This window comes from Halictus rubicundus, unplaced genomic scaffold (assembly GCF_050948215.1).
Source record: "Halictus rubicundus isolate RS-2024b unplaced genomic scaffold, iyHalRubi1_principal scaffold0028, whole genome shotgun sequence".
NCBI classification, from domain to species: domain Eukaryota; kingdom Metazoa; phylum Arthropoda; class Insecta; order Hymenoptera; family Halictidae; genus Halictus; species Halictus rubicundus.
The window spans coordinates 1,649,834-1,677,731 of record NW_027488569.1 but is presented as its reverse complement, the minus strand read 5'-3'; the positions used below and the strand labels follow the sequence as shown (position 1 = coordinate 1,677,731).

Here is a 27,898-nt window from a genome sequence, read left to right as displayed (position 1 = left end):
AGCGGCTGCTCGCGAGTGAAAGTGGGCGGTGGGAGGAATATAAAATAGGCCACCAGAACAGCGAAACGGGGCAGTCGAGGCGAGGCATCCGCCGCTCCGAAACGATTCCGTCGCTAAAGAGCAAGCCACCGCCACATAAGGCCTCGACCGTGAATCCGACCGACCGTACACCGTTCCCGCCAACACCACCATCCCCGCATCCGAGCCCGCACCGTGCAAACGGGCGGGAATCCCCCGAGGGGCGCAAGCCTACGGGACCCCTTCCTGCTCACCGACACCGCCTGCCCCCGATTCCGAGGCGATACCGCCGCGATACCGGACCGCCGCGTTACCAAACCGCCGCGATATCCGATCGCGATACCGTCGCGATACCGTCGCGATACCGCCACGATCACGCCACCTGTGGGCGACCGTTCTAATTAGAAATATACGGAGAATAAAGACCAGTATTCACCCAGAAAACCGACTACAGTTCTTTCCTCCTTGAGGCACTACCGACCCCTGGCAGCCGGCTGAGTCGGCATTACCTCCACCCCGACGGAAACACGTCACAAGGGTACTCCATCGAGGACACAGAATTAGTCCAGCAAAGCTAAAAAGTCTCTCAACTGGGACAGAGGACGGAATAGCTGTGTTGTATTTAAAAATAATGTTCTCATGTATTTTGTACTTTGCAATACTTTCAATTCGTGTATCGCTATCGCTCAAATATAGAAATAATACTAATTCTGCAATGTTTGTATGACTGATATCAGATGACTGATAAAAAAACTCATCTACTTCTTTGTTTTGTGAAAGTAATTGAGGTCGTTACTCTGAATCTGGATTTGCTATTTGTTTCAAAGCATTTAATACGGTTTTTTTGATAAAAGTACGTTTTTCTTCATTTAAGTTTTTCGGAATCCATCGTAATTTACATTTTGGTTGGCTAACAGTGGCAATTATACAGGGTGAATCACGAATCGTGATCAGCAGAGATTACTGCGTTATTAGCAATCCAATCGAAAACGTTTTTATCAGCTTTTGCATTGTTTCAAGAGAGCTTTAACGTGATTATAAAAAATTATTTGTCAACTCTTTTTTTATGTTTTTTCAAGAAAAAATTAAAAACTTTGTATTACAAGGTGTATCATATGCTACGCCGTTGTATGCATTCCAATGTTGTTGAAATCGAAATTTGTTCTGACCTCTTCCCTACTGTTTCTGAACATTTCGTTCTGTACATTGGAACACATCTAAATGATATCTGAACAAGTATGTCGTTAGTAGTCATTGCAATATTCGTGAGCGTACAGGTTCTAATGATGGGTTACAGTATCGACGAAAAGTTAGAGATGATTTTGATCTACGGGGAGTGCGGGCGTAATTCAGTGTTAGCTCAACAGTTATACGCTGAACAATATCCCGATAAACGTCACTATTCGCGATGCGTTTTTGAGCGGATATTGAGAACACTTCGGGAGACTGGTAGTTTACTTCCGCGAAAGAAAAGTTATCCAAAATCGTCAAGTGTCTTGCGTATTCTCCATAGTCACCGTTTTCATCTTTATCATGTATCATTACATCAAGCACTTCATGGAAATGATTTGTATAATCGTATAGTGTTTTGTCAGTGGGCATTACAACAACTCCAGACTGAAGCTTCAATTTTCGATAAACCACTCTTTACCGACGATACGACGTTTGCAAATCTTAGTCACATTGCATTTCTTGAAAATGAGCTTCAATTTCTTTTTGATGAAGTGCCGATAACATCAAGATAACATCAAGTATCAACGTGATCGTCACCCCGCACATTATGCTATGGTAGCCCGTCAAGTATTTGACAGAAAGTTTCCTGGGCGTTGGATCGGCCTTGGTGGTGTAGTTAATTGGCCATCTCGTTGGCCCGATCTTACCCCATTAGATTACAGTAAATTATAGTTGTATGTCAGTGCCAACCTCATGTTTCCAAGTCAGTGGAACACCTCACACCACCGCGGTGAGGGGCCGAAATTCGAGAGCCGTCGCGGCCACAACATTGTCGGCTATATCGGTGTGAGACCAGAAGACCACTACTAATCCAATTACAAAACTTCTTATTTTTCGTTATTTTTTTTTTATGAAACGTTTACCAACATATTCGTGGCATTTTTCTGATTAAAATGAAACCAAATATGATATAATTCCGATGATATTTGCGTGTGTAATGAACGATGAAAGTTACTTCCCATTACAATTACATTAACGGAAAATTAGTGTAAATGTGATCCGAATTATATCGCATTTGATATCACTTTAATCAGAATAATGCCACAAATATATTGGTGAAAGTCTCATAAAAAATAATTAACAATAAAGAAGTTCAATTTTTCATTTAAAGACCTGCGCTAACGCGGGCTTTGATCGGTGCCGGCGGCCGCGACTCTTCGCGGCTCTTTCCTTCCCATACGCTGTCCTTCTCTGTGTTCGAAACTTTTATCGCTTGTTACACAAGTAAATATCATCGGAATTATATGATATTGGATTTCATTTTAATCAGAAAAATGCCACGAATATGTTGGTAAAAGTTTCATAAAAAATAACGAAAAATAAAGAAGTTTTGTAATTGGATTGGTAGTGGTCTTCTGGTCTCACAGCGATATAGCCGACAATGTGTGGCACGCTCCTCGGCGACAACGGTTCTCGAGTTTCGCTGTCCGCTTCTCTGTCCAACATTATATCGGAGACGGATATTCTTACCGTTTGAACGTCATGACTTTCACGCGGGATGACTCTTAGGTTTCCAGCGTGCCCTGTGTATTTCAAATGGGACGCTCGGCGAGAACCACCGATTTCGTATGAGTGTCAGTAAAAAGAACGGTGGTGCTGACATACAACAATAATTTACTGTAGTTTTTATGGGTTATGCGCCTGTGCATTGCAACTCGTGGACACCATTTTGAACGTCGCTACAATTAAGGTTGGTAAATTTCGATTTGTCAACAACATTGGAACGCGTACAACGGCGTAGCATATGATACTCCTTGTAATACAAAGTTTTTAATTTTTTCTCGACCCAGATGAAAAAAACAGTTATGTTCCGATATTTACCGAATTCGTCTTGAAATCCTCTAACAGATAGGCGTAAAAAATTATGTTTATTTGCAAAAAATTCTGGGTGACCTTGAAAAAACGTAAAAAAAAGTTGACAAATCATTTTTTATAATTACGTTAAAGCTTTCTTGAAATCGTACAAAACCTGATAAAAACATTTTCGATCGGACTGCTAATAACAGAGTAATCTCAAATGATCACGATTCGTGATTCACTCTGTATAGTCTGTAGCGTGGCCAGTTGACCACGCGAACATAGCTAGATATATATATAGCATCGATTAATGGCGCGGAGAGGGAAATTTAAATATAAGATGTAATCGCGTATTTCATACATACGTATTTTATTTGGGCGCGATAGTTTAGAGTAGGTAAAGAAAGACCGGGAGAGTTCCGTAGAGATCCTTGACGAAATTCGAGTCGGCGAGACTAATTGAGGAATTTAGAGAAAGTCACGCAGCCTCTTAGAGTAGCTTCTCCAATTCTACATAAATTAGGGATAGTCGAAGTCCGGAATCAGTTAAGGACAAGAGGTCATAAATTCCGAGTCAAGGACCTCTTGGAACTCCCTCGGACCTCTCGCTCGTTCGGTCCCACATGGCCCCACGTCCCTTGTTTTGGCGGGGCTTCACCCTCATGCGTACCCCACTCCCGTGCGTGCGCTATTAAGATCCATCCACTGCCAATCACCATCAAGCAGCAACCGGAAGACGAGTGATCCGACGAATCAACGCCTAGCCAGAAGATCCCAATTTTCCTATTGGCTAAGGAAGCGAGAAGGAAGAAGCTAAAAAAGGGATTCGAAGCTCCAGGACGACAGAACTCATTATAGAACCGAAGGAGTTACATCTCCAAGACTTTCTAAATAAATCTCTAACAATTATTTTCGCCATTTTACTCTGTGTACGAAGTTATTTGTGAACCTCCACGAGCAGAGCGCTTCAGCGCTCCACGGGCACCCGAACCCACACCAAAAGTCCCCATCCCACCACACGGCGACGCAACAAGTCACTTGCGTGTTCAGAAAAATCGAATAAATCACGAAATCGAGACTTTAAATTCGATAGTAAATGAAGTTTCAAAGGTTCTGTTGGTATTCCTGATCGCATACGTAGGTTTTCACGTACTCTCGCGGTTTGGAAAGGAAGTAGAGCGCGTGCGCAAAAGTATAACGGTTGTAAGCGAAGATCGCGATTGCTCAGAAAAAGAAATGTGACGCGTTAGAATTTTTCTCTTTATTAATACATATATTTCATAGTGTGTAATCTTCAATAAATGTTATATATTGAAAGTACGAAATGTTCCTGCCAATTACTTTCCAACAGGTTCGCAATATTTTGAGGTACGTGTACCATCTTCGACATCTTCAATATGTTTTAAGTTATTCTCTATTTCTAAAAGCCAAGGAAATATATCACCGAAAAAGACATTATCACCTTGTAGTTTGTCCAAAGCGTAGGCAATGGGTCGCTTGCAACGTTTATATTCTTTTAAAAATTCTAAGTCTGTGAATGTAAATGATGATATATTTAGAATTTCAGTTACCTCTGGTAATTTTAATTCTACATTTAGTAATTCTTTTACACTTTCATAAACAAAATTCCATCGCGTTGGACAAGGTGTTTTTGGCGAATGCCCAACAATTCGACGATACATTTCGCTTGCTTTTGATCCCGTTCTATTTGTTTTACTCCACAAAGCTGAACATTTTGACATAGCAGACTGAAACACCTTTCTATAATTGGCATTTTCAGTAACTTTATTCGAGTCTTTAGCGGTTATTAAACTTAATGCGTGACTGCAACACTTATGGTGTTTAGGTAAACTGTAATGTCTATCTTCAGAACTCACTGCGTTTAAAATATTGCTTACATTTGAAAACTGTACTATCTTCTTCAGTATTATCTGATTCTACTTCTTCTCTTTCAAATATTTTTATATTATAGTTGAAGTTTTTGAAAGTTTTAAGGAAATTGCTTCCACTATCTGTAATAGTATATACAATTTTATCACAACTTAAATTAAACTGCTTATGTACATTTGTAATTACTGTCGCAATTCGAATATAGACTAGACTAGACTGTCTTTTAAAATTTGAATCTCTCCAGCGGACAGTCATCCCAAGAAAGCTTCTGCGAAAACTGGACCATATATCAACAGTTGTAGAAACATACAGCACATTTTTCAAGTTTTCTTTTATATTTTGTATCATATGATTATATTCCACATGTATTTTTTTAACCAGACTTTTTCAACATGAACACTTCACTTCTGACTTTAATTTTCTAAGTCCGGCTACTAATTTTTTAAAGTCTGGTTCCTTTACTGTTACAAAAGGTTTTCCACGTGCACATTTATATTTAAGTACTAAGTTATCTGCTGTTTCTTGATCGGACCGCCTTCGTTTTTTCGTTTCTTCGCTTCGCTTCGCTTCTGCAATTACATTGATATTGTAGGGATCTTTGGTGCATAGGGATCAAAGACGAAAATCAAATATATGGTTATGAAAAACAAAAATTAAACAACATGAACTCGCTCGATCGCTTTCTCCCTCTAAAACTAGCTCTCTCTCTAAACTCGCTTCTCGACCTCTCGCACGACTCTTCACGCCTTCATTCATACCGATAACATAGACATGCACTCCGATCTACAATTCGTAGGACCCACGAGTCAAGGATCCCACAATATTGCTGGTATTCTATTAATAAATCTTTGTCAGTATTACGCAGATGTAGCAAGACATTCGAAGTTGCATTTAAACTGCCTTTAATTGTACGGGGACATGTTTTACATTTTGCAGTAATGCTACTGCCACTTGAATTCTGCTGTATAATAAAGAAAAATTTCCCATCTAAAATCAGTGGAATCTTTTCAATAGTATTCTCATCTACAATTTTATTTTCTTCTTTACTTAATCTATTAGAATTTGTCGCCATACTTTATTGTTTTAGAAAATATTTTCAATTTCACTTTTACGAATATTTTACGAATAGAAAAATGATTGTATGACACAAACATGAATCGGGTTCATGAAGTCCTTCCTATTCCGAAACTGCGTATATCCACTTTTGTTCACAGCATGTGCCTACTGAGGTTTCTTGATGAACGTACAGTGTATCATATCATAAGGAAACTATTTATACTCATAAATCTATTGAATGCGAACCATTATTTTCAGCAATAATATTTAAAATTGAAATTGAAAATAAAGACAAAGTCCAAATATTCTCAATATTCTTCGAGGTCGGGATTTCTGAGATCTTTAATATTGATGAATGTGAGAATCGTAAGAGTTGATCGCTGGAAAAAAAACTAACTGAGATCAATACCAATTCAAAACTTACGGAAAATCCATTAGTTAAATGGGAAAGCTAATTGTATGGACTTAATTAAGTCCTCGAATGGATCAATGTTCAGTTTTTTTACACTCGCAACGCCACTGATACTCGATCAAGTGTTCTATAAACATTTCACTTGGCACATTTCTCGATCTGAAGAAATTTTTCGAAATTGTTTTTTGTATGTATGTACCCATTATTAGAAATTGCATTGTATGCTTTCCATGCATCTGTATGTATTTCTGTGCCTTCAATTACATGGACTTTTATAATTGATAACAGCGTTTCTGTGTTCCTCAAATTATGTGGACACACAACCGCTCGAAAATCTTCGAAATCATTTTCAATCATTCCTAGAACCCAATGTCCGTTAATTTGTCTTCCGCGGTTATACTTTCTCTTACCAAATTTGCTTTCATCAATTTGTACACTTTTTCTGGGCCCGCCAATTCTCCCACGAAGTTCCTCACGACAAAAATAATCGTCGACAATCATAGTACGACAATAAGTATACCAATTACAGATGGTGCTATGGCTAATTTTTGTTTCTTCATTTGTAAATTTTCGAGCCTCTATTTGGCATTTGTTGTAACTCTCAGCATAACAAAAACTGTACACTATACTGTACATTTTTGACAACGGTAAGTGAGAATTTTCAAACCATGTGCCTATTGTAATGGTCATTTCTTGCTGTACATTCATCGTTTTACACCGGAAAGTACCGAGCCCATGACGATGTAGATGTAGAGACATCTCTTTCCGGTATTTTGTACTTTAGTCTTCGGAAGAAGGTGATGCTTCACCGTCCTTGATTTCCATGATTATACGACGGCGATTCCACTTGGCCATTTTTTAAATTACACACAAAAATATCCACTTATACACTACACAATACTACACTATTATACATACAATAATAAAAATAATAATAAAAAAATAGAAAGTATAATATATACACAAAAAATGGGCTTTATATATGTACGTGCGTCGATGGAAAAGATCAGTGAACTCGACTTTTCTCACATGTGAGAACTGGCTGAAGACTAATAACTAGAACGGAAAGATACTTCTAAGGGTTGTGAAACTTGTGGTGGAGGTGGTAAACTATAGTGGAAGAAAATTGGGGGTGAGCTGTAGAAATTGTTCAGATTCTGTCTTAAACTGTTAATCTTATGGCGTCGGAAAGTCGCAGAAAAAATCGGACGAGTCCCGTCGCTTCGGGCTCAAGAGCATTCGACTCTTAGACTAATTTATTGCGTCTAGTTAGGTAGTCGAAGTCGTTGGGACTTGGTGTCAAATTCTAGAGACACTGTCGTGGGTCTCGCATTACGTTGCGGCACAACAATAATTGCAAGATCACTGGTCTGTTTGCTTCGATGTCAATACAGTGAATGATTTTTTCAAACCTACCATCTGCTTATTTAAGGTTTTGTTTTTGTTTATGGCCCCGCATCTGTGACGATGCAAATGCATCGTTCGGATTTTGTTTTTGGCGGTGTTCACATTCTATTATAGACTTCGCTAATAAATGGAATTAGTATTGGTTTGGGTTCGTTTTTCGAGCGAGCGAAGCGAGCGACCAAACTTTAGGATTCTCACATTAAACAATATAAAATTGTATTGTAGAATTTGCTAATAAGTGGATCTGGTGTTGGTTTGGGTTAGTTTATTTCTTCGAGCGAGAGAAACGAGCGAGCAATGTTTAAAGTTCTCACATTTGACAATATAATGTCAAATGAAATGTATAATGAAAATACCTTTTTAACAAGTTCGCCCGTTATACACGTTGCCTGCTGGCCGCCGCGCTTTTTCTTTATATTTTGTGTAGACTATCTTAAATTTCAAAAAGAATCAAACTTTTTATTAACGAATTTTATGGTAGAAAACTTTAGAATAACTGTTATTTTTGGTCCCTGTTTTCTTATGCAATTCTTTCTATTTCTTATGTAATATGCGTTCAACTGTGTGATCTAATAAAGCTTGTAACTTTACTTCAGCGCGCTAGACTCCGTAATCAGAGTTTGCCATTTTGTCCTAATATTAGAAAATAATTTCATTCATTCGGTCCTTATTTCATCATTTATTTAAATTAAACTCCCGTGCTGTTTAAATATCTGATTCCGAAGACGTTCAGATATTATACTGATATTATTATGCAAGTAATCTTTAATACAGAGAATAATCTATTTCCTCGCAAATCGGAGTTTGCTGGCGCGGGACCCCGAAAGTAAGAAATAAATATCTGAAAAATATTGTCTAAGAGTTAATGCGAAAGCAAAATGTGTTGGTCAATGACTACTTGGACATTTCTGTAATATTCAGCTACACACAGTGGTCCGGATCGAAGAATTTAGTGACATTTTGTTCTAACTTTTGAATTATTAGAGATACTGCAATGAATTCTTCACTAAAAATATTTAAAAAATAGTCATTTTTTAATGGTTTAAATATGTTTTGCATTTATTAAACAATAATTTTTTATTTATTTTCATTAATATTTTCGATGAAAAGAAAAAACGTTTAAATATAATATTTCAAACTATTTGTTTACTTTTAAGTATGTATTTTATATTTATGTTTCATACATAAAATGTAAATTCGAGAAATCTTTTTGTATCTACCGTGACCTTGAAATCACGAAAAAATGACCTTGAGAAAAAAATTCGGCCCATCACCGTATTGGCGCCTTCGAACAGAATATTTTCTCCCCCTGACATTTTTTCTATCATACAAAATAAGCGATATATTTAAGGTGGTCAAATTAGGTGTGTTACGTATGGAGAAGTTTTCTCCACTTTCATTTCGATTAGAAGTTCTAATCTCTTTTCTGAGAACGAATAGCGTCCCAACAGGCCCCTTTTATTAATGGAAGATACTGTATGACTTCATTATATGAAAATCTTTAGGACACTCCCTTCTGGCATCCGTTAATTAAGATTCTGATAGGAAATAGCCCGGATAAACTTCATTAACCCCTTTTAACGAAAATCTAACTGAGGCCTGGTTTTCATTGGAAGTGACAGAGAGTGTGAGTGTGACCCTACGTGGACATTAAATCCTAAACGGAGCACCCCTTTCATTTTCAAGGTATATAAACCCGTTCATTTTCACCCTCTTTGGTTCAGTAGTCGGTCAGTAATCGTGCAGTCACGTTAGAGTCACGTCGCGTTACACATATAAGAGTCAATTCTAGTGAGATCGGGTTAAAGTCCCTTTCGAATCAAATCGTAACCTTAACGTTCGGTATAGATTCTATTTGACATTCAATAATTGCTCTCTGACCCCGCATTTCCAGTGCGTCAAAATCGTGCAATAGGTAACAATTTCTCCAATTGTACACCCACTAAATTAACTCGTGACACAAACAACAACACTTGTAACAAATTTCAACGCAGAGTATATATGTCTTGTTTGTTAACTCGCGTAATCGATAAACCTTTAATTATTGCCTAATATGCTAATATAGTAATTGAACGTTCCCACACGATACAATCTTACCGCTCGGATTGTATTAATTAGTAATACAATCTAACTATCCTAGCGGGTCCCTGATTTCGCATGAGGTTCGTCCGCGACACACTTTAATCCAACAAAGATTTCTCCAAGCTAGTAACTCCCCAGTTTCGCATTGAGTGCGTCCACAAAAACTATACCATCCTAGAGGCTCCCCACTTTTGTATTGGGTTCTTCCACATCCTACAGCTCCCTGATTTCGCATCAGGTTTGTCTATGAGTCATCCAACTCCCAGCGGATCCCCGATTTCGCATTGGTTTCATCCGCGCTGTTACACAACTTCCTAGCAGCTCCCCGGTTTCGTACCGGGTTCTCCTGCGCGTCTCTCCAAGTGATTCCCCAATTTCGCATTGCGTGCGTTCACGAAGTTTCATCCACCTAGTAGCTCCTCGGTTTCGCATCGGGTGCGTCTGCGTTTGACTCCAACCTCGCAGAGGCTCCCTGGTTTCGCATCAGGTGCGTCCCCGACGTCAACTATTCTAGCGGCTCCCCGATTTCGCATTGGGTGCGTCCACGTACCTAACTAACAAATTGAAACCATATTCCTGGGGTAATAACCCCCTCGCCGGCCTCTCGCGTTGCTTGGAGGCCTGGCTCGTAACAGGTGAAATACCCTGTGCAATACGTATAAGTGTTTAAGCTGTGTTGAACTTACCAAGTATAGATGAAAATAAATATAGGTAATATATTAAAAAACACTTAATTAAATGTACTAAACGCAACAAATGCGTGTATGCAACAAAACGAAAAGAATAGTGTAGCGGCCAGCCTGGGACATCTGGTTATGGCATGGGTATTGCTTTACGCTCTTGGAACGTGACTTTGGGGATTTTTAGAAATTAGGTACGGAGTGGCCTTGTCACCGTTTTAGCTAATGTCCCATTCGTGTCCGTTCCCAGGGCGTAGCACTTGTATATAGTTTTCTAGGCCCATGCCATAAATCTGCCAGAGGTCCCATCCTGCCCTTCTCTAGTTTCGCACTTGACGATTGCCAGACGCCCTGGGTCTTTCCCAGGCTCTGGCAACTCTTCACCCGTGGTGAGTGGTTGATGGCCCTTGGTTCATCAGGATGGCCTTGGGGCCATCAGGATGTTCCTCAGTCCCATCTTCCACTTTCCAACCGTCCACCCCCCAATTGGTCCTCGTCTTGGCCAATCCGGGATATCTCTCGTCATCCAGGGAAGGGAGGAAAATCCCGAGGTAGAGGGAGGATCTACCCTTACGTGGGTTCTTGGCTCGATCCTCCCAATCAATTCGACTCCAAGCACGCTAGGGAAAACGACGTTCTCTAGCTGCTCTCTTGTACACTATTCGTTTGTATTCGACCGGCTCAATCATTGTAAATACAGTCCACTTTCTTAGTTTGCCATATTTGGTCTTCCTTTATTACACGAGGAAAACTCCTACCATTAGTCGATACATCGCGTGTAAATCAACATCATAAGCTCGAACATCCTTCGGGATAACCACGAGCAATTCAACAAATAGAATATAAGGTTTAAGTAATAGAAAAAAATGTCTTGAATCTTTCAAAACGAGCCTCTCTTAATGATACTGTTTCAACTGAATGCCAATAGCAACTGCCTGTCTCCTACGAGATATAAACTTTTCCTGAATGTCGTGGCAAACAATGTTACACAATGTATACTCTATAATCTAAATAGTTCGATAGGAATGTGTAGAATCAACTTCACGTTCCACAAGCCTTCGATGATAGATATGTATATACATATGTAGCAATAACAGTAAAAAATCTGTTATTGTTCACTACCTTTCTTAAATAAAATAATAAAAAAAAATAATTCTTAAAATGGCTATATAAGTTACTTCAGGTATAAACGTAAAATTATTGTAATAATGTACAAATTTAAAAAACATGTAATCAAATGTACGAATGTATACATACACTGTAAGACGCGTCGCGGAGCGAGATTCATGAGACATTTGAACAACAATAATTTGCAAATTGGTTTGAAGTGGTTTACGATTCTTGCATAATTATATAGGGAAAAGTAGAAACATAGGTATATAGGGAACGTAAAAAATTTTACAAATTTTCCCTTCGGTATTCAATATTGTTTTTTACATAGATTATTTACATTAATTAATTAAATGTCTTGATTTTCATCGCAAAAATCTGCTCTTTAATTAAAAAAAAAAAAGCGAGAGAAAATATTAAATAGGATCGTCAGGATATCGCATTAATGAGAAGCAATTTTTGTAGCAAAAAATACTGTTCTTAAAACTTTCAAGTTTCTATGTTTATTACAACTATAATATTTATTAAATTGTATTAATTTCTTCATTTTCGAGGTCCACGGACGTTTAAGAAATAATGTTCATTGATTAGATATCGATACGAGAAAGTTCGTTTTTTAACTAAATGTCACTTAATTTTCCGATGCGGACCACTGTTCGGCATACTGCCTGTCACGAGGCGTCTGAAACTGCACCTCGCGGTTCCGACATTTTTCACTACTAGCGCCACTGTCGCTGTCAGGCAGTATGCCGCCGAATACTACAATTTACTCCACGATAACTTAAAAACAAGCATTTTAGAGACCGAAAAGTCCTAGATTGGACTTTTAGGAAACCCAATTGATCACTTCTTAATTCATGTAATATGCTGTCTTTAAAGACACCTCCATCTGAAATCCTTCCCAGGCAGACAACATCAACAAACAATAGGTTGTAATCAGCATCCACTAACAAGGAGAGGCCACGTGATCACTTCTTAATTGCTCATTGCGATATTGAAGCGTCAGTTTGAGTCCCCGTGAACCCTTGCAAGTTCGTATACGTATATGGGTTTCTTCTATGCGTGTGTGTGTGGTTACACAGAGTCATCAAGGCGGCAAGGCGGCCCTCTTAAATACCGAATAAACTAGAAACTCGTCTATTGTTTTGAAGTAGGAGTTTCCGCTTCACCCACAAATCCACAAAGTTGTTCGCGATTATCTCGGAAACTACGGCAGAGCGACTGGTACATATATAGGGAAAAGTTGTTCCAAATGATGTCCTTAACAACATATTTCAAGGTCAAGGCTATTGGAACTGAGTTCGCTAAATCTAATTGTTGGAGTATACATCGAAATGCACGGAACATGCGGAGGAGGAGGAGGTCTTTTTGACCAGCGGTTTATTACACTTCAAGCGCTGCTATTTTTCCGCACTAAAGGGCCTAAGGAGGAATGAGGCAAACCGTCAGTCCGAGCGAGCCTACCGAGCTAGTCACAGCTCCCACGCTTTTTCTTTTGTTACGAGCCAGGGCTGCGAGCAACGCAAGAGGCCGGCGAGGGGTTTGTTACCCCAGGAATATGGTTTCAATTCGTTAGTTAGGTACGCGGACGCACCCAATGCGAAATCGGGGAGCCCTAGGATAGTTAACGTCGAGGACGCACCTGATGCGAAATCAGGGAACCTCTGGGAGGTTGGAGTCAAACGCAGACGCACCCGATACGAAACCGAGGAGCCACTAGGAGGATGAAACTTCGCGAACGCACCCAATGCGAAATCGGGGAGTCACTAGGTTGGACACGCGGCGAACCCGATATGAAAGGAAGGTGGAAAACTCACAGACGCACCTGATGCGAAATCAGGGAGCTGCTAGGATACGGAAGAACCCAATGCGAAATCGGGGATCCGCTAGGATGGTATAGTTTTCGTGGAAGCACCCAATACGGAACCGGGGAGCCACTAGGTGGGAGAAATCTTCGTTGATTTGAATTTAAGATTAGTAAGCCTCGTAACTTATATAATTTAATTGATACAATCCGAGCGGTAAGATTGTATCATGTGGGAACGTTCAATTATTAGATTAGGATATTGGGCAATAATTAAGGGTTGTAGATTACGCGAGTTAACAAACAAGACAAATATATTCTGATTTAAGATAATTACAAATGTTGTTGTTTGTGTCGTGAGTAAATGTAATTAAGTGTACAATTTGAGAAATTGTTACCTACGATGCACGGTGTTGACGCACTGGCAATGCGGGGTTAGGTAGCGATTGTTGAATGCCAAATAGAATATATACCGATCTAACAGAATCTATAAGGTTACGAATTGATTCGAAAGGGACTTTAACCCGATCTCACTAGACTTGACGCGAGGTGACTGCACGAGTACTGAACCGCGTCTGAATCTCGACTGAACCGCTTCTCAACTGAACCAAAGAGGATGAAAACGAATAGGTTTATATACCTTGAAAATGAAAGGGGTACTCTGTTTAAGATTTGATGTCGCGTAGGGTCACAGTCACATTTTTTGTCACTTCTAATGAAAAGCAGGCCTCAGTTAGATTTTCGTTGAAAGGGGTTAATGAAGGTTATCCGGGCTATTTCCTATCAGAATATTGATTAACGGATGCCAAAAGGGAGTGTCTAGAGATTTTGATATAAAGAAGGCATACAGTATCTTTCGTTAAAAAAGGGGGCCTGTTGGGACGCTTTTCGTTCTCAGAAAAGAGATTAGAAATTCTAATCGAAATAAACGTGGAGAACGTCTCCATACGTAACACTTTCTAACTGTCAACAGTTATATTTCAATGCAATAGTTATAAAGTATAATATTTTGTTATATGCGAACAGTATTAATTCACAACTAATCGACGTTTATTCCATTGTGCGGTAGAGTTCAAATAAACGCTTAATATATAAAGTTGTATTTGATCTCCTAACCTCGTTATCCCAACCCTAATATTTATCGTATATGTATTGTGCGCATGAAGCTATTTTATTGTTATAGAGGAAAGTAAAACAAATTAAGGAAAAACTGAATTGCTTATTACGAACACGGTCGTAAGAGTATTGTACCTACTGATTGTGACACTATAACTAATTATTAGATAATTGTTTTCAGTAAATGTAAAAATTCTGGAACGGTATTTCACATTTTAGCTTTTGAAGAAATTGATATACTGTGGGTGTAAAAAGTATTCGTAAACCCTTTAAAAACCAATAACTATTTTAAAATTGGATCAAACGGATCAACTTGAAATTTTTTGAGATGCTAGAAGGATTAGTTTACTATCTTATGTGTAGATAATTTTTTAAACTGTTATTGGTTGCAATTGCAAAGAAAAAAGTAAAGGACACGATTTTTCATTTTTTCTCTGTTCCTATAACGAAAATTTGAAACATGTCTTTTTGAAATCTAAGTAAGTTATACAGTAGTTATAAGTTATATTATTTGTAATAATATGAAAAAATGTTATATAGAAAACTTACACGGTATAGAGGGGGACATATTGTGACACAAACATTTTCTGCGTGGGTGGAGGCATGCAGGAGATTTCAAGGTCAACTATATTTTTGATGGAAGTTTGTCACACATCCCGTATCGTGCGCCGGTGAGCATGCGCAGAAGAGTGCGTGCGAGTAGGAATGTGCGCATGAGCGTCGCGTCGCTCTCCACCAGAACCATTGTGTGCTCCTCGTGCGTTGTCGCGTGCCTGAACATGTATTACTTTTGTATCACGTATTATTATTAATAAACCGTTATATATATTCAATAACCCAACAATTTTTTTATATGGAATGCTATATTTTTTATCACGATGTGATAGCCAGTGTTGAGACGAATTCAGCGAGTTATCATTGAAGGTCATGCAAGGTCAAATATGGTAGTAAAATAAACTTTATTACATTACAGGAGATGCTCGAATTGATGACTGTTTGCGTCAATGCAAAGTTGCAATCTTCGTATCGCTGCATCACGTGCATGTTATCGTTTATCGTGTTATCGTTTCTGAACTTATTCTAGCACATGCTGCAATTATCCGTTGCTTCATATTTTCTGGTGTAGCTGGTACTTCTTGATGAACAGCATTTTGCAATGCTCCCCAGAGAAAAAATCTACTGGTTACGACAAGTTGAGCACCAACGACAATGGGCAATTAACGTATGGTGTGGAATCGTTGGTGATCAAATAATCGGACCGCATTTTATCGATGGAAATCTTACTGACGAAAGATATGAGCACTTTATACGAAGTAGATTGGGGACTTTATTAGAAAATGTACCACTAAACGTTCACCAAATGATGTGGTTACAGTACGACGGATGTCCAGCACATTATGCTCGGAGAGTAAGAGATGCACTGAACGAACTTTACCCAAATAAATGGATAGGACGTGGAGGATTAGTTTCTTGGCCAGCTCGCTTTCCGGATTTAACACCGCTAGATTTTTTTCTCTGGGGAGCATTGAAAAATGCTGATTATCAAGAAGTACCCACTACACCAGAAAATATGAAACAACGGATAATTGCAGCATGTGCTGGAATAAGTTCAGAAACGATAAGACATGCACGTGATGCAGGGATACGAAGATTGCAACTTTGCATTGACGCAAACAGTCATCAATTCGAGCATCTCCCGTAATGTAATAAAGTTTATTTTACTACCATATTTGACCTTGCATGACCTTCAATGATAACTCGCTGAATTCATCTCAACACTGGCTATCACATCGTGATAAAAAAATATAGCATTCTATTTAAAAAAATAGAGTTCACCTTGAAATCTCCTGCATGCCTCCACCCACACAGAAAATGTTTGTGTCACAATATGTCCCCCTCTATACCGTGTAAGTTTTCTATATAACATTTTTTCATATTATTACAAATAACGGCAATATTCAAACTGGACATAGTTATTGCTCCACCCTGTATACATCTACAAAGTTTCATTGAAATTGGTTGACCCATAAGAAAGCAATAGGCATTATAAGACGTAAAAATCGTGGGATTTTGAATTTAAATCTTTAAATAGAAAAAATTAAATTCAAATATTTTCAATCAATTATATTTCATAACAACCATGATTAATTTCGATGAAATTTTGTGCATGTACAGTGAATCCGGGATATAGTTCGCCGAGGCTTCTACGTTAAGGGTCGCGGAAGTGGATACGAAGTGGGATCACTACCGCGGGGTATTGCCCGCAACCAAAAATGAATTCCGTCGTCGATAATAGTTACTAATGATCAGAAAAAATTTTAGTCATTTATAATGGTTATCTGTAACCATAACAGATAAATCTTAAAATTTTTTAATTACCTCCTTTTTCGAAAAATTTCTGCAATATTAGTAAATTAGTAAACACCCGACTTCCATTTGAATCAAAATAAAAAATTTCTTTAACGATTTTTTTCGAAAAAATTTAAAGATAACTATTATTTTTGGTCTCTGCTCTTAATCATTAGAATTATCATGTACTCTTCAGAAAGTAATAGTTATGTGGAAACTGACCTGCAGCTTTTCGTGCCCCACGGAGGTATGAAAGCTAGGTAAAAATGGTTTTCGCCCGAACGAATCCAAATGTTCAGTCGCCAAAAAATCGGCAAGTTCCCCGCCGTAACAATTGACTTTGTGTGGAAAATCACATTCCAGAGTGTCCGGACTGAACAGTGTCCCAGGTGCGCATGGTTGAACGAATGCTCTTCCTTTCCAACAATTCACAAAAAACTTGCAATCCAGAAGGTAGATAAATTGTCCAGTTGAATCAACGTCTGGACACTGTACTCCTTGCCTTGGATCGTATCGTGCGACCATGGACTTCAAATTTGACGAAAGAGATAGTTCCTCCTTGCGAGGTTTCTGCAAAGAAAATAAAAATTGGTCAATGATTTCTTCCAACCAAAAATGAAAAGAAAAGTCAGAAGATTGAAACTTATTGTTAGTTTTAAAAACTTTCGACTATTATAAGTACTAAATTTTCTTTGACTTTCAATCATTATAACATACAGGGTGAGGCACTTAAAACCGGCCACCTGAATAACTTGGTTGCTATTGGTGATAGGAAAAAACGCATCAAGCCAAAATTATTTGGTATCGAGGAGCTTATTATCCGATGTTACTAGTTTTTTTATATGTGGAGGCGTCAGGGAGATATGAAGGTCATCTCTGTTTATTTAAATGTAACCACATATTTTGGAACTCCTACGATTGTAGCCCTTCTCGAGACAATTTCAAGGATATAGTCATTCAAGGTCATTGAAGGTCATAAATGTTAACAAGGAGGAAGAATATAAATACACTGTGAATGCTAGGTAATGGGATATTTTCTTTATTATTAAAGCAATCGAACCGAGTCAATTCAAAATGTAAACAAAGTGCTTCAATCCAAAATAATCTGCTACAACAAATGCAATAAACGATGACCAGCCACAGAAAGACTGTCTGAAGGTTCGCCCACTGATCATTGCATTATGCATTAAAGTGTGCGATGATCAATAGCAGCACAGGCTCCTTTTTTGCGTTCCTGCATGTCTTTTTGCATCTGTTGTAACAGATTATTTTGGATTGAAACACATTGTTTACATTTTTAATTGACTCGATTCGATCGCTTTAATAATAAAGAAAATATCCCATTACGTAGCATTTACAGTGAATTTATATTCTTCCTCCTTGTTAACGTTGTTACGTATGGAGACGTTTCTCCACGTTCATTTCGATTAGAATTTCTAATCTCTTTTCTGAGAACGAAAAGCGTCCCAACAGGCCCCTTGTTTAATGATTGTACTCCGGCTGGACGCAGCTGGCACGAAGCATGATTCAGTAACAGCACCGTACGATTTCTTAATATTGAAATCTTCAAAACATCCCCTTCTGGAATGTTTTGTCAAGATAGTCTTTGATAGGAAACATCCTGGCTAACCCTTCGTTTTACCCCTTTAAACAAAAGATCCAGCTGCAAACCTTAAACTCACTAGAAACGACAAATACGAGTATGCGATCGTAGAATAAAACAGACACACTTCCCTCTTATTGTTTAGGGTATATAAACCCATTCATTTTCATCCTCTTCGGTTCAGTCGAGAAGCGGTTCAGTAGAGATTCAGAAGTGATTCGGTCGCGGTATAGTAATCGTGCAGTCACGTCGCGTTACACGCGTAAAAGTCAGTTCTAGTGAGATCGGGTAAAAGTCCCTTTCGAATCAAACGTAACCTTATAGAATCCGTTAGTTCGTGTATATTCTATTTGGCTTTCAACAATCGCTCTCCGACCCCGCATTGCCAGTGCGTCAACACCGTGCATCACTAGGTAACAATTTCTCTAATTGTACACTTATCACATTCACTCGTGACACAAAAAATTACACTTGTAACTATTCCAATTCAGAATAAATTGTCTTGTTTGTTAACTCGCGTAATTTACAACCTTTAATTATTGCCTAAAATCCTAATCTAATAATTCAACGTTCCCACACGATACAATCTAACCGCTCGGATTGTATCAATTAAGATATACAGGGTGGCCCACATAACTCTGAACAGCTCAATATCTCGAAAACTATGCCATCGATTTTAAAGTTCTTAGTCTGAAATTGCATGGAACTGAATGGCCTTTCTGACTACATAAACGTGAAGTGGCCTCCCTTCCCCTTTAACGGGGGAGTGGAGGTACCTTTATAATTTTAAATGGAACTCCCTATAAAACGTTACATATTTTGATTCTGCAGGAAAAAACAAGTCAATTTTGTCTGAAACATTTTTTTGTCAGATACTTCCATGATGAGATATAACAGTTTGAAGTTTCGAGTTGTGTAGGTACTTACTTAAAGCGCTCGGAAATAGCGTTGTGGAATTATACGCGCTTGAGTCCTTTGCTTATTCATGAAGAAACACAAACAATAATATTTACAATTCTTGAGTTTGACTCACTTATCTATGAAAACGTTTTCAGTTTAGAGCTGTTATTCAAGCAGTAACATTGTGATTACGGCTACTTTTGACACAGAAGTGAATATGTTATTAACGTTAGGTGAATGCCAAAAAAATTATCGGCGTGCAACAGTGATGTATTTTGAACGTTATGGGATCAAAAAATGTCACAGTGAATTGTGTAAAAAAACTCGCAATAAACCTAAATCTGTCACTAATGAAAACAATAATGTCAATATTCTTGCTGCAATTACATTAAATCCTCATATTAGTCAACGTACACTTGCACAAACATTACATATCAGTCGTTCATCAATTCAACGAATTTTGAAACGGTAAAAGTATCATCCATATCACATGATTTTATCACAAGAGCTTTCGATAGCAGATTACGATCACCGCGTAACATTTTGTGAGTGGCTGCAGGGTGTTGTAGAAAATGACTTTTTGTGCAAAATACTTTTTTCCGATGAGGCCACTTTTATGAATTCAGGGCATGTAAATAAACATAATATCAACTGCTTGACTCAAGCGCGTATAATTCCACAACGCTATTTCCGAGCGCTTTAAGTAAGTACCTACACAACTCGAAACTTCAAACTGTTATATCTCATCATGGAAGTATCTGACAAAAAAATGTTTCAGACAAAATTGACTTGTTTTTTCCTGCAGAATCAAAATATGTAACGTTTTATAGGGGGTTCCATTTAAAATTATAAAGGTACCCCGGGCCCCTTTAAAGGGAAGGGGGCGCCACATCACGCTTATGTAATTAGAAAGGCCCTTCAGATCCATGCAATTTAAGATCAAGAACTTTAAAATCGATGGCATAGTTTTTTCGAGATATTAAGCTGTTAAGGGTTATGTGGGCCAACCTGTATATTCATTTGAATATGTCACGTGCGTACAAGACTTGGCGACCCGAGCGGCCAGAAAAAGCCTCGCATCTGGCCGAGTCCTTGGCGAACCGTCATAAAGCAATTTCCCAAAAATTTCAGGACGGTTGGGAACCCGTACGACCGAAAAATCATAAACCCCAAATGTTTACAACACCCAATAAATAATAAACCTTCTACCCCCAACGATCCATACAGACCACACCCACAGCTACACCGACGCCAATCAGGAAAATAGACACTCATCCCCACAAAAACGCAGACAACCAATAGAAATGTAACAAAAAACACTTAGTAGCCAAGTTCAAACCGACACGCACTCGAGTTCCGAATTCCGAACCGCCAACACGATCTTGTACAACTCTGATTTCAATAAACGGCTTTAACTACTTCGCGACCACGGACGAGTTATCTCGCGACGAAATACCGTGCGTACGATAACCACAGACGAGTTATCTCGCGACGCAATATCGCTTGCGCTGTGCCACAGACGAGTTACCTCGCGACGCAATTTCGCTTACGCTGTGCCACCGACGAGTTATCTCGCGACCAACCTATAAACGAAACTTGTTCGCGAGATAACTCGTCTGTGGCATAGTGCAAGCGACATTGCGTCGCGAAATAACTCGTCTGTGGCACAGCGTAAGCGAAATTGCGTCGCAAGATAACTCGTCTGTGGCACAGCGCAAGCGACATTGCGTCGCGAGATAACTCGTTTGTGGTTATCGTACGCACGGTATTTCGTCGCGAGATAACTCGTCCGTGGTCGCGAAGTGGTTAATAGTTATTCCAGTTCACGATCCACTACCCGAGTCCCGATCCCGGGTAAATTCCTTAAGTGGCTAGACCCAAAAAATAAGGACAAATATTTCGCGTCGCGATCGGCCCGTAAATTGGTATATCGTCGTGAACGTAACAAATATAAAGCAACGATATTCATAGAAATATTCAAATAACACTTGTAGGTTGTTTCAAAGTCACTACAAAATTCGAACCAGATAAATTGAGTGCGTATTTCTTACAAAAAGTATGGTGTTCATGTGATGTTTGAAAGCTAAAGAAATAAACAGTAACTCTCTTATAATACTATTTAATTGACGTAATATGTTTACCGTGTTATCAGGGGATATGCCCTCATAGAAATCTTGATTGCTTTTCACGTTCTCCGAATTTTCTTTGAGCCTAGCTTGATTACCATCTTGATGTTGATCTAAGTCGCGAGAATTATATAGATAATCACGATCCTGATTAAAATTTATTGGTGATTGAGAATCGGTTGCGATTTGTGTTCTATGTTCGATTTCGCTGGCAGAAGTTTTTCTCCAAGGACTCCAGGTCTTTGTCTCAGCATTTACTATGTATGGTTTCGTAGGAATAGGATTATCGGGATCGATTTGCCATTTTGGAGAACGCGACTGGTCTTCGGTTGAATTGTGGTCGTCTTGACTAGACAAGTACCAAGGAAGTACCGGCTCCCTTCGATATGGTGGCTTCGTTGTCGCTTCCTCAGGATCATAAATCTGCACCATAGAATAAATAACAATTAAAACAATTATACAGAGCGTCAAACATTATGCAAATTTATATGTATAACAAAGTACCGATCATGGATTATGCCGTCAGCTGTGTTATGATATGAGTTATAAAATGTTTGAAATAATGTTTATTGCGTCCCTCTTCTTTTCAATTTTTGCATCTTTATTAACCCTCAATTATTATGAACCGCATGTAAGACCGCTCTAAATTTTTATTTGTCCCTCTATCCCTGTCTACACTATTTGTAACTAAGTTGTACATCTTTATGCAAAATAAAAATTTTCTTTACCAATTGGAACAAACAGGAGCCAGACTAAAATTTACGTATTTCTTTAATAATTTTAGTGAGTTAACAATAATATATCCAGTAATTAAATAGTGTATGAATATTCATAAATTCTTTCAATGTTTACACTATGTATTTTGAATTCACCTACTCACTTTTATCATAAACACATAAAATTCGCAGTTCACTTATACTCTTCTCACACTGTGTACAGTGAATTCCCTATAAAGGGTGTTCATTTGAAAACTTCCGAGCCAAGTGTATCTTGAAAAGTATGAAAGATATTAAAAAAGTCTAAAACACGTGTCCAAGGATTTCGAGGGGGAAAGAGGGGGGCAGTATGAGTTTTTTATATGGGTGGCGATTTTAAGGCCGTTCGAAGGTCAACTTTGCTTTTCAAATGGAAACCTATATTTTGTATTATGGGATCTTATTTTAAGTAAAAAGACCAGCTATTTTCGTAGGATACTTTTTTTTATCCGCGCACTAGTTTCGGAGATATTTAAAGAGAAGCAGAGCGAGGCATATTATTGTGTAAAATTCTTTGCCGCAAATCGTTGATGTTTTCCAGTTGTACTAGCACATACCGTTTGAAAACAAAATTGTTCTCTATTGATCTCTTGTTTATGTTGTGTTTCTTTCAATATAAGATTGTACTATTTAGTCAAGTGTGAATCATTGTAATAAGAGATACTATATCGTAGTACAATTAATTGTATAAAATGGTGTATTCTTTAGAAGAACGAGTAGAAATAATTTTTATTTATGGAGCTGATGAGTGTGCTCGTCGAACTGCTCGTTCTGATACGTACGTGTTACAATTAGTTGCATGGTTTGCGGAAACACGATCAGTGACAAATTTAAAAAGAAATGTTCGGTCCCACCGAGATTTCTCTACATTTAGTCAATCGTCGCGAGGCAACAGCTGCATAAAGTTAAAGCTGAAAGCCATAAATAATGCCCTTCTCCGATTTCTAGCCATCCTTCGAAAACTAGAAGAATGCTAATTCTCGAGTGGCCGTACGCACGGTCCTCGAGGGTTTTTTAGCTGATGGCATTGGAAAGTGGCCATAAAGGTTCAATCCGGGAAATCCTCGCTCCGCGTACCACCCGCAATGTACCGGAGGTCTCGGATTCGAACAAAGCGGGCCTTATAGCCCGCTCAAGCGTCGACCAGGCCAAGAGCGCAACCCCTCTTGTGCCACACGTGCGCGTGCCCCTTAACCGTCGTCACCGGACCCAAGTTACGGGGCAATAAATTCGTCGCGAGCCACTTAGGCTAAATACTCGGGCTGTTCCGGGGTCCTGCAATTCGTTTTTTTTTTCAACTTTCCTGATTTGACTTGTGGGTGGAGACTTCCTCCTCCACCGGTGAGGGTTGTCCGGAAGATTCTTCCCCTTCAGGTCAGCCAGCGAATGAGAATGACTTTTCCCCCAAATTGGGATGATTTCTCGGCACCACCGAGGTGACCAGCGAGCGGACCCCGGGACAGAAGTTAGACTCGCATAGACTCGAACAGACAGACTCGAACAGAGGTTAGTCTCGAACAGAGGTTAGACTCGAACAGAGGTTAGACTCGAACCGAAGTTAGACTCGTTACTCGGAGACTCGCATAGAAGTGAGACTACATTCGTCACTCGTTAGAAAGACTAGACTCGTTACTCGGAGAACACAGAAGTTCGACTAGACTTCGTTAGTTACTCGATCAGACAAACTCTTTACTCGGAAATTCTTCCTATTTCTTGTACCGCGAGAGTCTACTGGCTCCGTGAAACAGTTGCCCAAGGTTAATTCCGCAGGCAACAATTGTTATTTGTTACGTTTTAATAAAAACATATTTAACCCGAACGAAACAATTCAAGAAACCCGCCAAAATTCATAAAAGAAGCTGATCAAATCGAAATTATAGAACAGTTTACTGTGAATCCTACTAGTTCAATTCGACAAGTTTCGATGGTACCTGGTGTATCAGTGGGATCTGTGCCCAAATTACTTAAACATAATAAGTTTCATTCTTATAAAATGCAGTTGCATCAAAAGTTATTGGAAGATGGCTTTGATAGGCGGATTGAGTTTTGTGAGGAATTAACGAATATGATCAACGTTGTGTGTGTATGTATGCGTTAAGAAGAATCTGGAAGGATCTCACTCTGCACCACGAGAGAACCGTACCGTTTCGCGCAGCTTGACTGGCCGCGGAAGGCGCTGGGAACCTCACAACTCCCACTCCACTTCATATACGCGGCGTACCGTAATTAAACGGATTAGCATGGAAATATAGGGTATAGGAAATCGTGACCATACTGTGTAAACACCCGGCATGGCGTGGCGTCACTGCGCGCATGTGCTGTGCATTGGGAAGGGAGCGTACGGAGTGGGAATACCACCAATCAGGGCGAAGATGCGCAGCGACGAACGAAAATCGGTTTTCACGCGGTACGGTTCTCTCGTGGTGCAGAGTGTAGAAGAAACAATTGAGAATAGTATGAGAGAGAGATGGAATGAGTGAGGAGTGGGGAGAACGGAAAAAGAAGCGAAACGAGGAAGCGCCGTTCGCGGGTTTTGTATGAGATGAAGGCCATCGCACACAAGACCGCACCGCCGCAGCGCACCGCCGACGTTATGACATTCTTCTATGTAATTTAAATGGGAGTGCGCACACATACCGGCAACAGCACAGCACCGGATCGCCTCCGTATCGCCACCGGAAAATGTGCGCACACTAGACCGTACCGCCGCCGACGTTTTGACTTTCTTCTATGTAATTTAAATGGGTATTTAAAGTATTTTATCGTTATTTCAAGATTATTAAGGTTATTCGTTTCGACACCAACTATAATATTATGAGGTCAGAAATATATAGTAATATTTAAAAAATCGAGGTGATCCCTATATTTTATAAAAAATTTTTTTTCTTAAATTTTTTATATTGACATTTGTAGAAAAATACATACTGATTAATTTTTTATGGAAGCATTTTTTTGCCAGATCATAGGAAATGTCTTAAAAATCATGTTAATAGTATTATTATACCGCGGAAATAACATGAGTAATAATAACAACACAAATAATATATAAACACAAATGAAATCAATATTATACATATATATTATACATATATACATTATTTAAAAATATTTCGAACGAAAATCTTTCAGTCTCACATGCGCTATTTGTTCATGGTTAAAAATATGCTAACAACTGTATTACATACTTCAAATACACCTGCTGGCACATATGAAACTATCATTTAAACTTGTATTTTGATAGCCTATGATTGACTATTTTAAGCGTTTTGCTTAATCTGAATTTCACGACTTTGTCTTCAGAATGATATATCTTAGGACAAAAGAATCTGAAATGAATAATAATTTGGATTTGGTAGCTTAGAAGAGTTCTTAGTCTGTTGCAAAAAAATTTTTTTAATATCTCAATCTTGAAAAATGCAAAGGGAGCATTCATTGTGAGCCTTAAAATAATTCTACAATAGTTTTCTCAATAGATTTGGTGCGGTGCTGGTCATGCGGCGGTGCGGTCTAGTGTGCGACGGCCTCGTACGAAAGAGAGTGCACGTGTTATAACGTTTATTTGTTATTAATATAACCAAAAGGTAAAAGTAGAGTGAGTGTTAAGTTAGTAGACAAAAATCCCCAACAAACGTCACTCCTAATCTAATTAAAAACATTTGTTTTAGCAACGAATACACTTTTTTCTTAAACGATGCTGTAAATCGTCGTAACTGTCGTTATTGGAGTGACGAAAATCCACATCTTATTAGAGAAAGTAATACTCAATGGCCGGAAAAAATAAATGTTTGGGTAGGCATTTTAGGAAATGCTATTGTAGGTCCTCTGTTTTTCCGAGAGAATTTGAATGGCAATTTGTATTTAAATTTACTGGACGACATCATTGATCCACTTATAACAGAAAGTCTTGAAAACCAAGGAGATGAAGACGGCAATTTTTTGTGAAATGAAGAACTTTTGCACTTCCAACATGATCGTGCTCCCCCCGCATTACACGTTACCAGTTCGCCAGTGGTTAAACAATCGATTCCCACTAAGATGGATCGGTAGAAGTTGTATTATCGAGTAGCCACCAAGATCAGCAGATTTAACTCCAGCCGACTTCTTTTTGTGGCGACACTTAAAATCTGTTGTTTATAAAACACAACCAGAAAGCGTCAACGATTTGCGTCGCAGAATCGTACAGAAATGTAGAGCTATACCAACAGATACCTTCAAAAATGTTCGTTCAGAATTTGAGAATCATCTGTATTATTGTGTAGAAAAGAACGGAGAACATTTTCAAAATTTGTAATAGTCATAAAGAAATTACAAACTTTCTCGCAGTTTAAATATCACTCGCTCTACTTCTCTTTAAATATCTCCGAAACTAGTGCACAGATAAAGAAAAGTATCCTACGAAAATTGCTGGTCTTTTTACGTACAATAAGATCCCACAATAAAAAATATAGGTTTCCATTTGAAAAACCAAAGTTGACCTTCAAATGTCCTTGAAAACGCCCCCCAAATAAAAAACTGATACTGGCCTCCTCTTTCCCCCTCGAAATCCTTGGACACGCGTTTTACACTTTTTAAATTTCTTTCATACTTTTCGAGATATTCGGCTGGAAAGTTTTTAAATGAACACCCTGTATATGTGCCTACAAGCCTAACGGATAAAAGTCCCTGAGCTCCCCTACTACCACGGGGTACACCCTGGGGGGGGGGGGGCAGATGCTCGAGAGCCGCCGCCGCTGAGGAGTCTAAACATAACACAGGTCGGGTATATCAATGCGAGACCAGGAGACCACTACGACTCCAATAACGAAATGTTAGAAAAATCGAAGTAAGCAAACGGTCGAGGCAGGCCATGTGTTTTTTGTCAGCGCGTTGCCCCTCCCTAAGGGAAAGTCCTTTAGCTTGGGGGTGTCATAAACAAAGAGGCATACTATCGAAGGCGTTCTCACGGCTGAGGATTCTTATTCTGACTGTCGTCGTATACGGTTGTCGTGAATAAAGATTCTTAGTATTTTGCAATACGCCCACATTTATTTAATTTAACTATATCGCGTTATCCATCCTCTCGGTATTTCTTACAGAAATTTCTTTATTTTTTATTATTTTTTTATGGGACTTTCACCAACATTTAAAATTGAAGTTTGATTTAAAGGCCTGAGCTCACGTCAGCCTTTCATCTTTCCTGAACGCTTCGACTTTCCGCGTCTCTTTCTTTCCAATACGCCGTCCTTCTCACCGTTCGAAACTTTCATCGCTCATTACGCAAGTAAATATCATTGGAATTACATCATATTTGGTATCATTTTAACCCCTTCGTAACCGTGGACGATATGTCCCGCGAGCCAATAATATTAAAATTAATTATTAATTAAACTGTGTCACTTGCTACCAGAACCCCTTTTTTTCCTAAGAGGAGGAGAATGCGTTTACGTACGTCATGCATTTACGCCTTCAGAACCGTTTACTCCCCTGTATACCCCAGAGATGCTTATGCTGGAGCTTGTCGGCCACAAACCAGTATTCCTGGCGACCAAAATCTGTACGGATACGGACGTCGCGTGGCGGC

General features: G+C 38.9%; 1 protein-coding gene across 5 annotated transcripts in view; it reads right to left on the bottom strand.

Annotated features, from left to right (window-relative positions):
• Positions 1-27,898, bottom strand: part of LOC143363221 (uncharacterized) — a 327,991-nt gene that overhangs the window by 277,546 nt on the left and 22,547 nt on the right. For all 5 annotated transcript variants that reach the window (XM_076803819.1, XM_076803820.1, XM_076803822.1 and 2 more), the window contains exons 2-3: positions 21,599-22,006; positions 17,177-17,524 (exon numbers count right to left, since the gene is read on the bottom strand). In XM_076803819.1, coding sequence (XP_076659934.1) covers positions 17,177-17,524; positions 21,599-22,006 — 756 coding nt within the window. The remainder of the gene's footprint in view (positions 1-17,176; positions 17,525-21,598; positions 22,007-27,898) is intronic.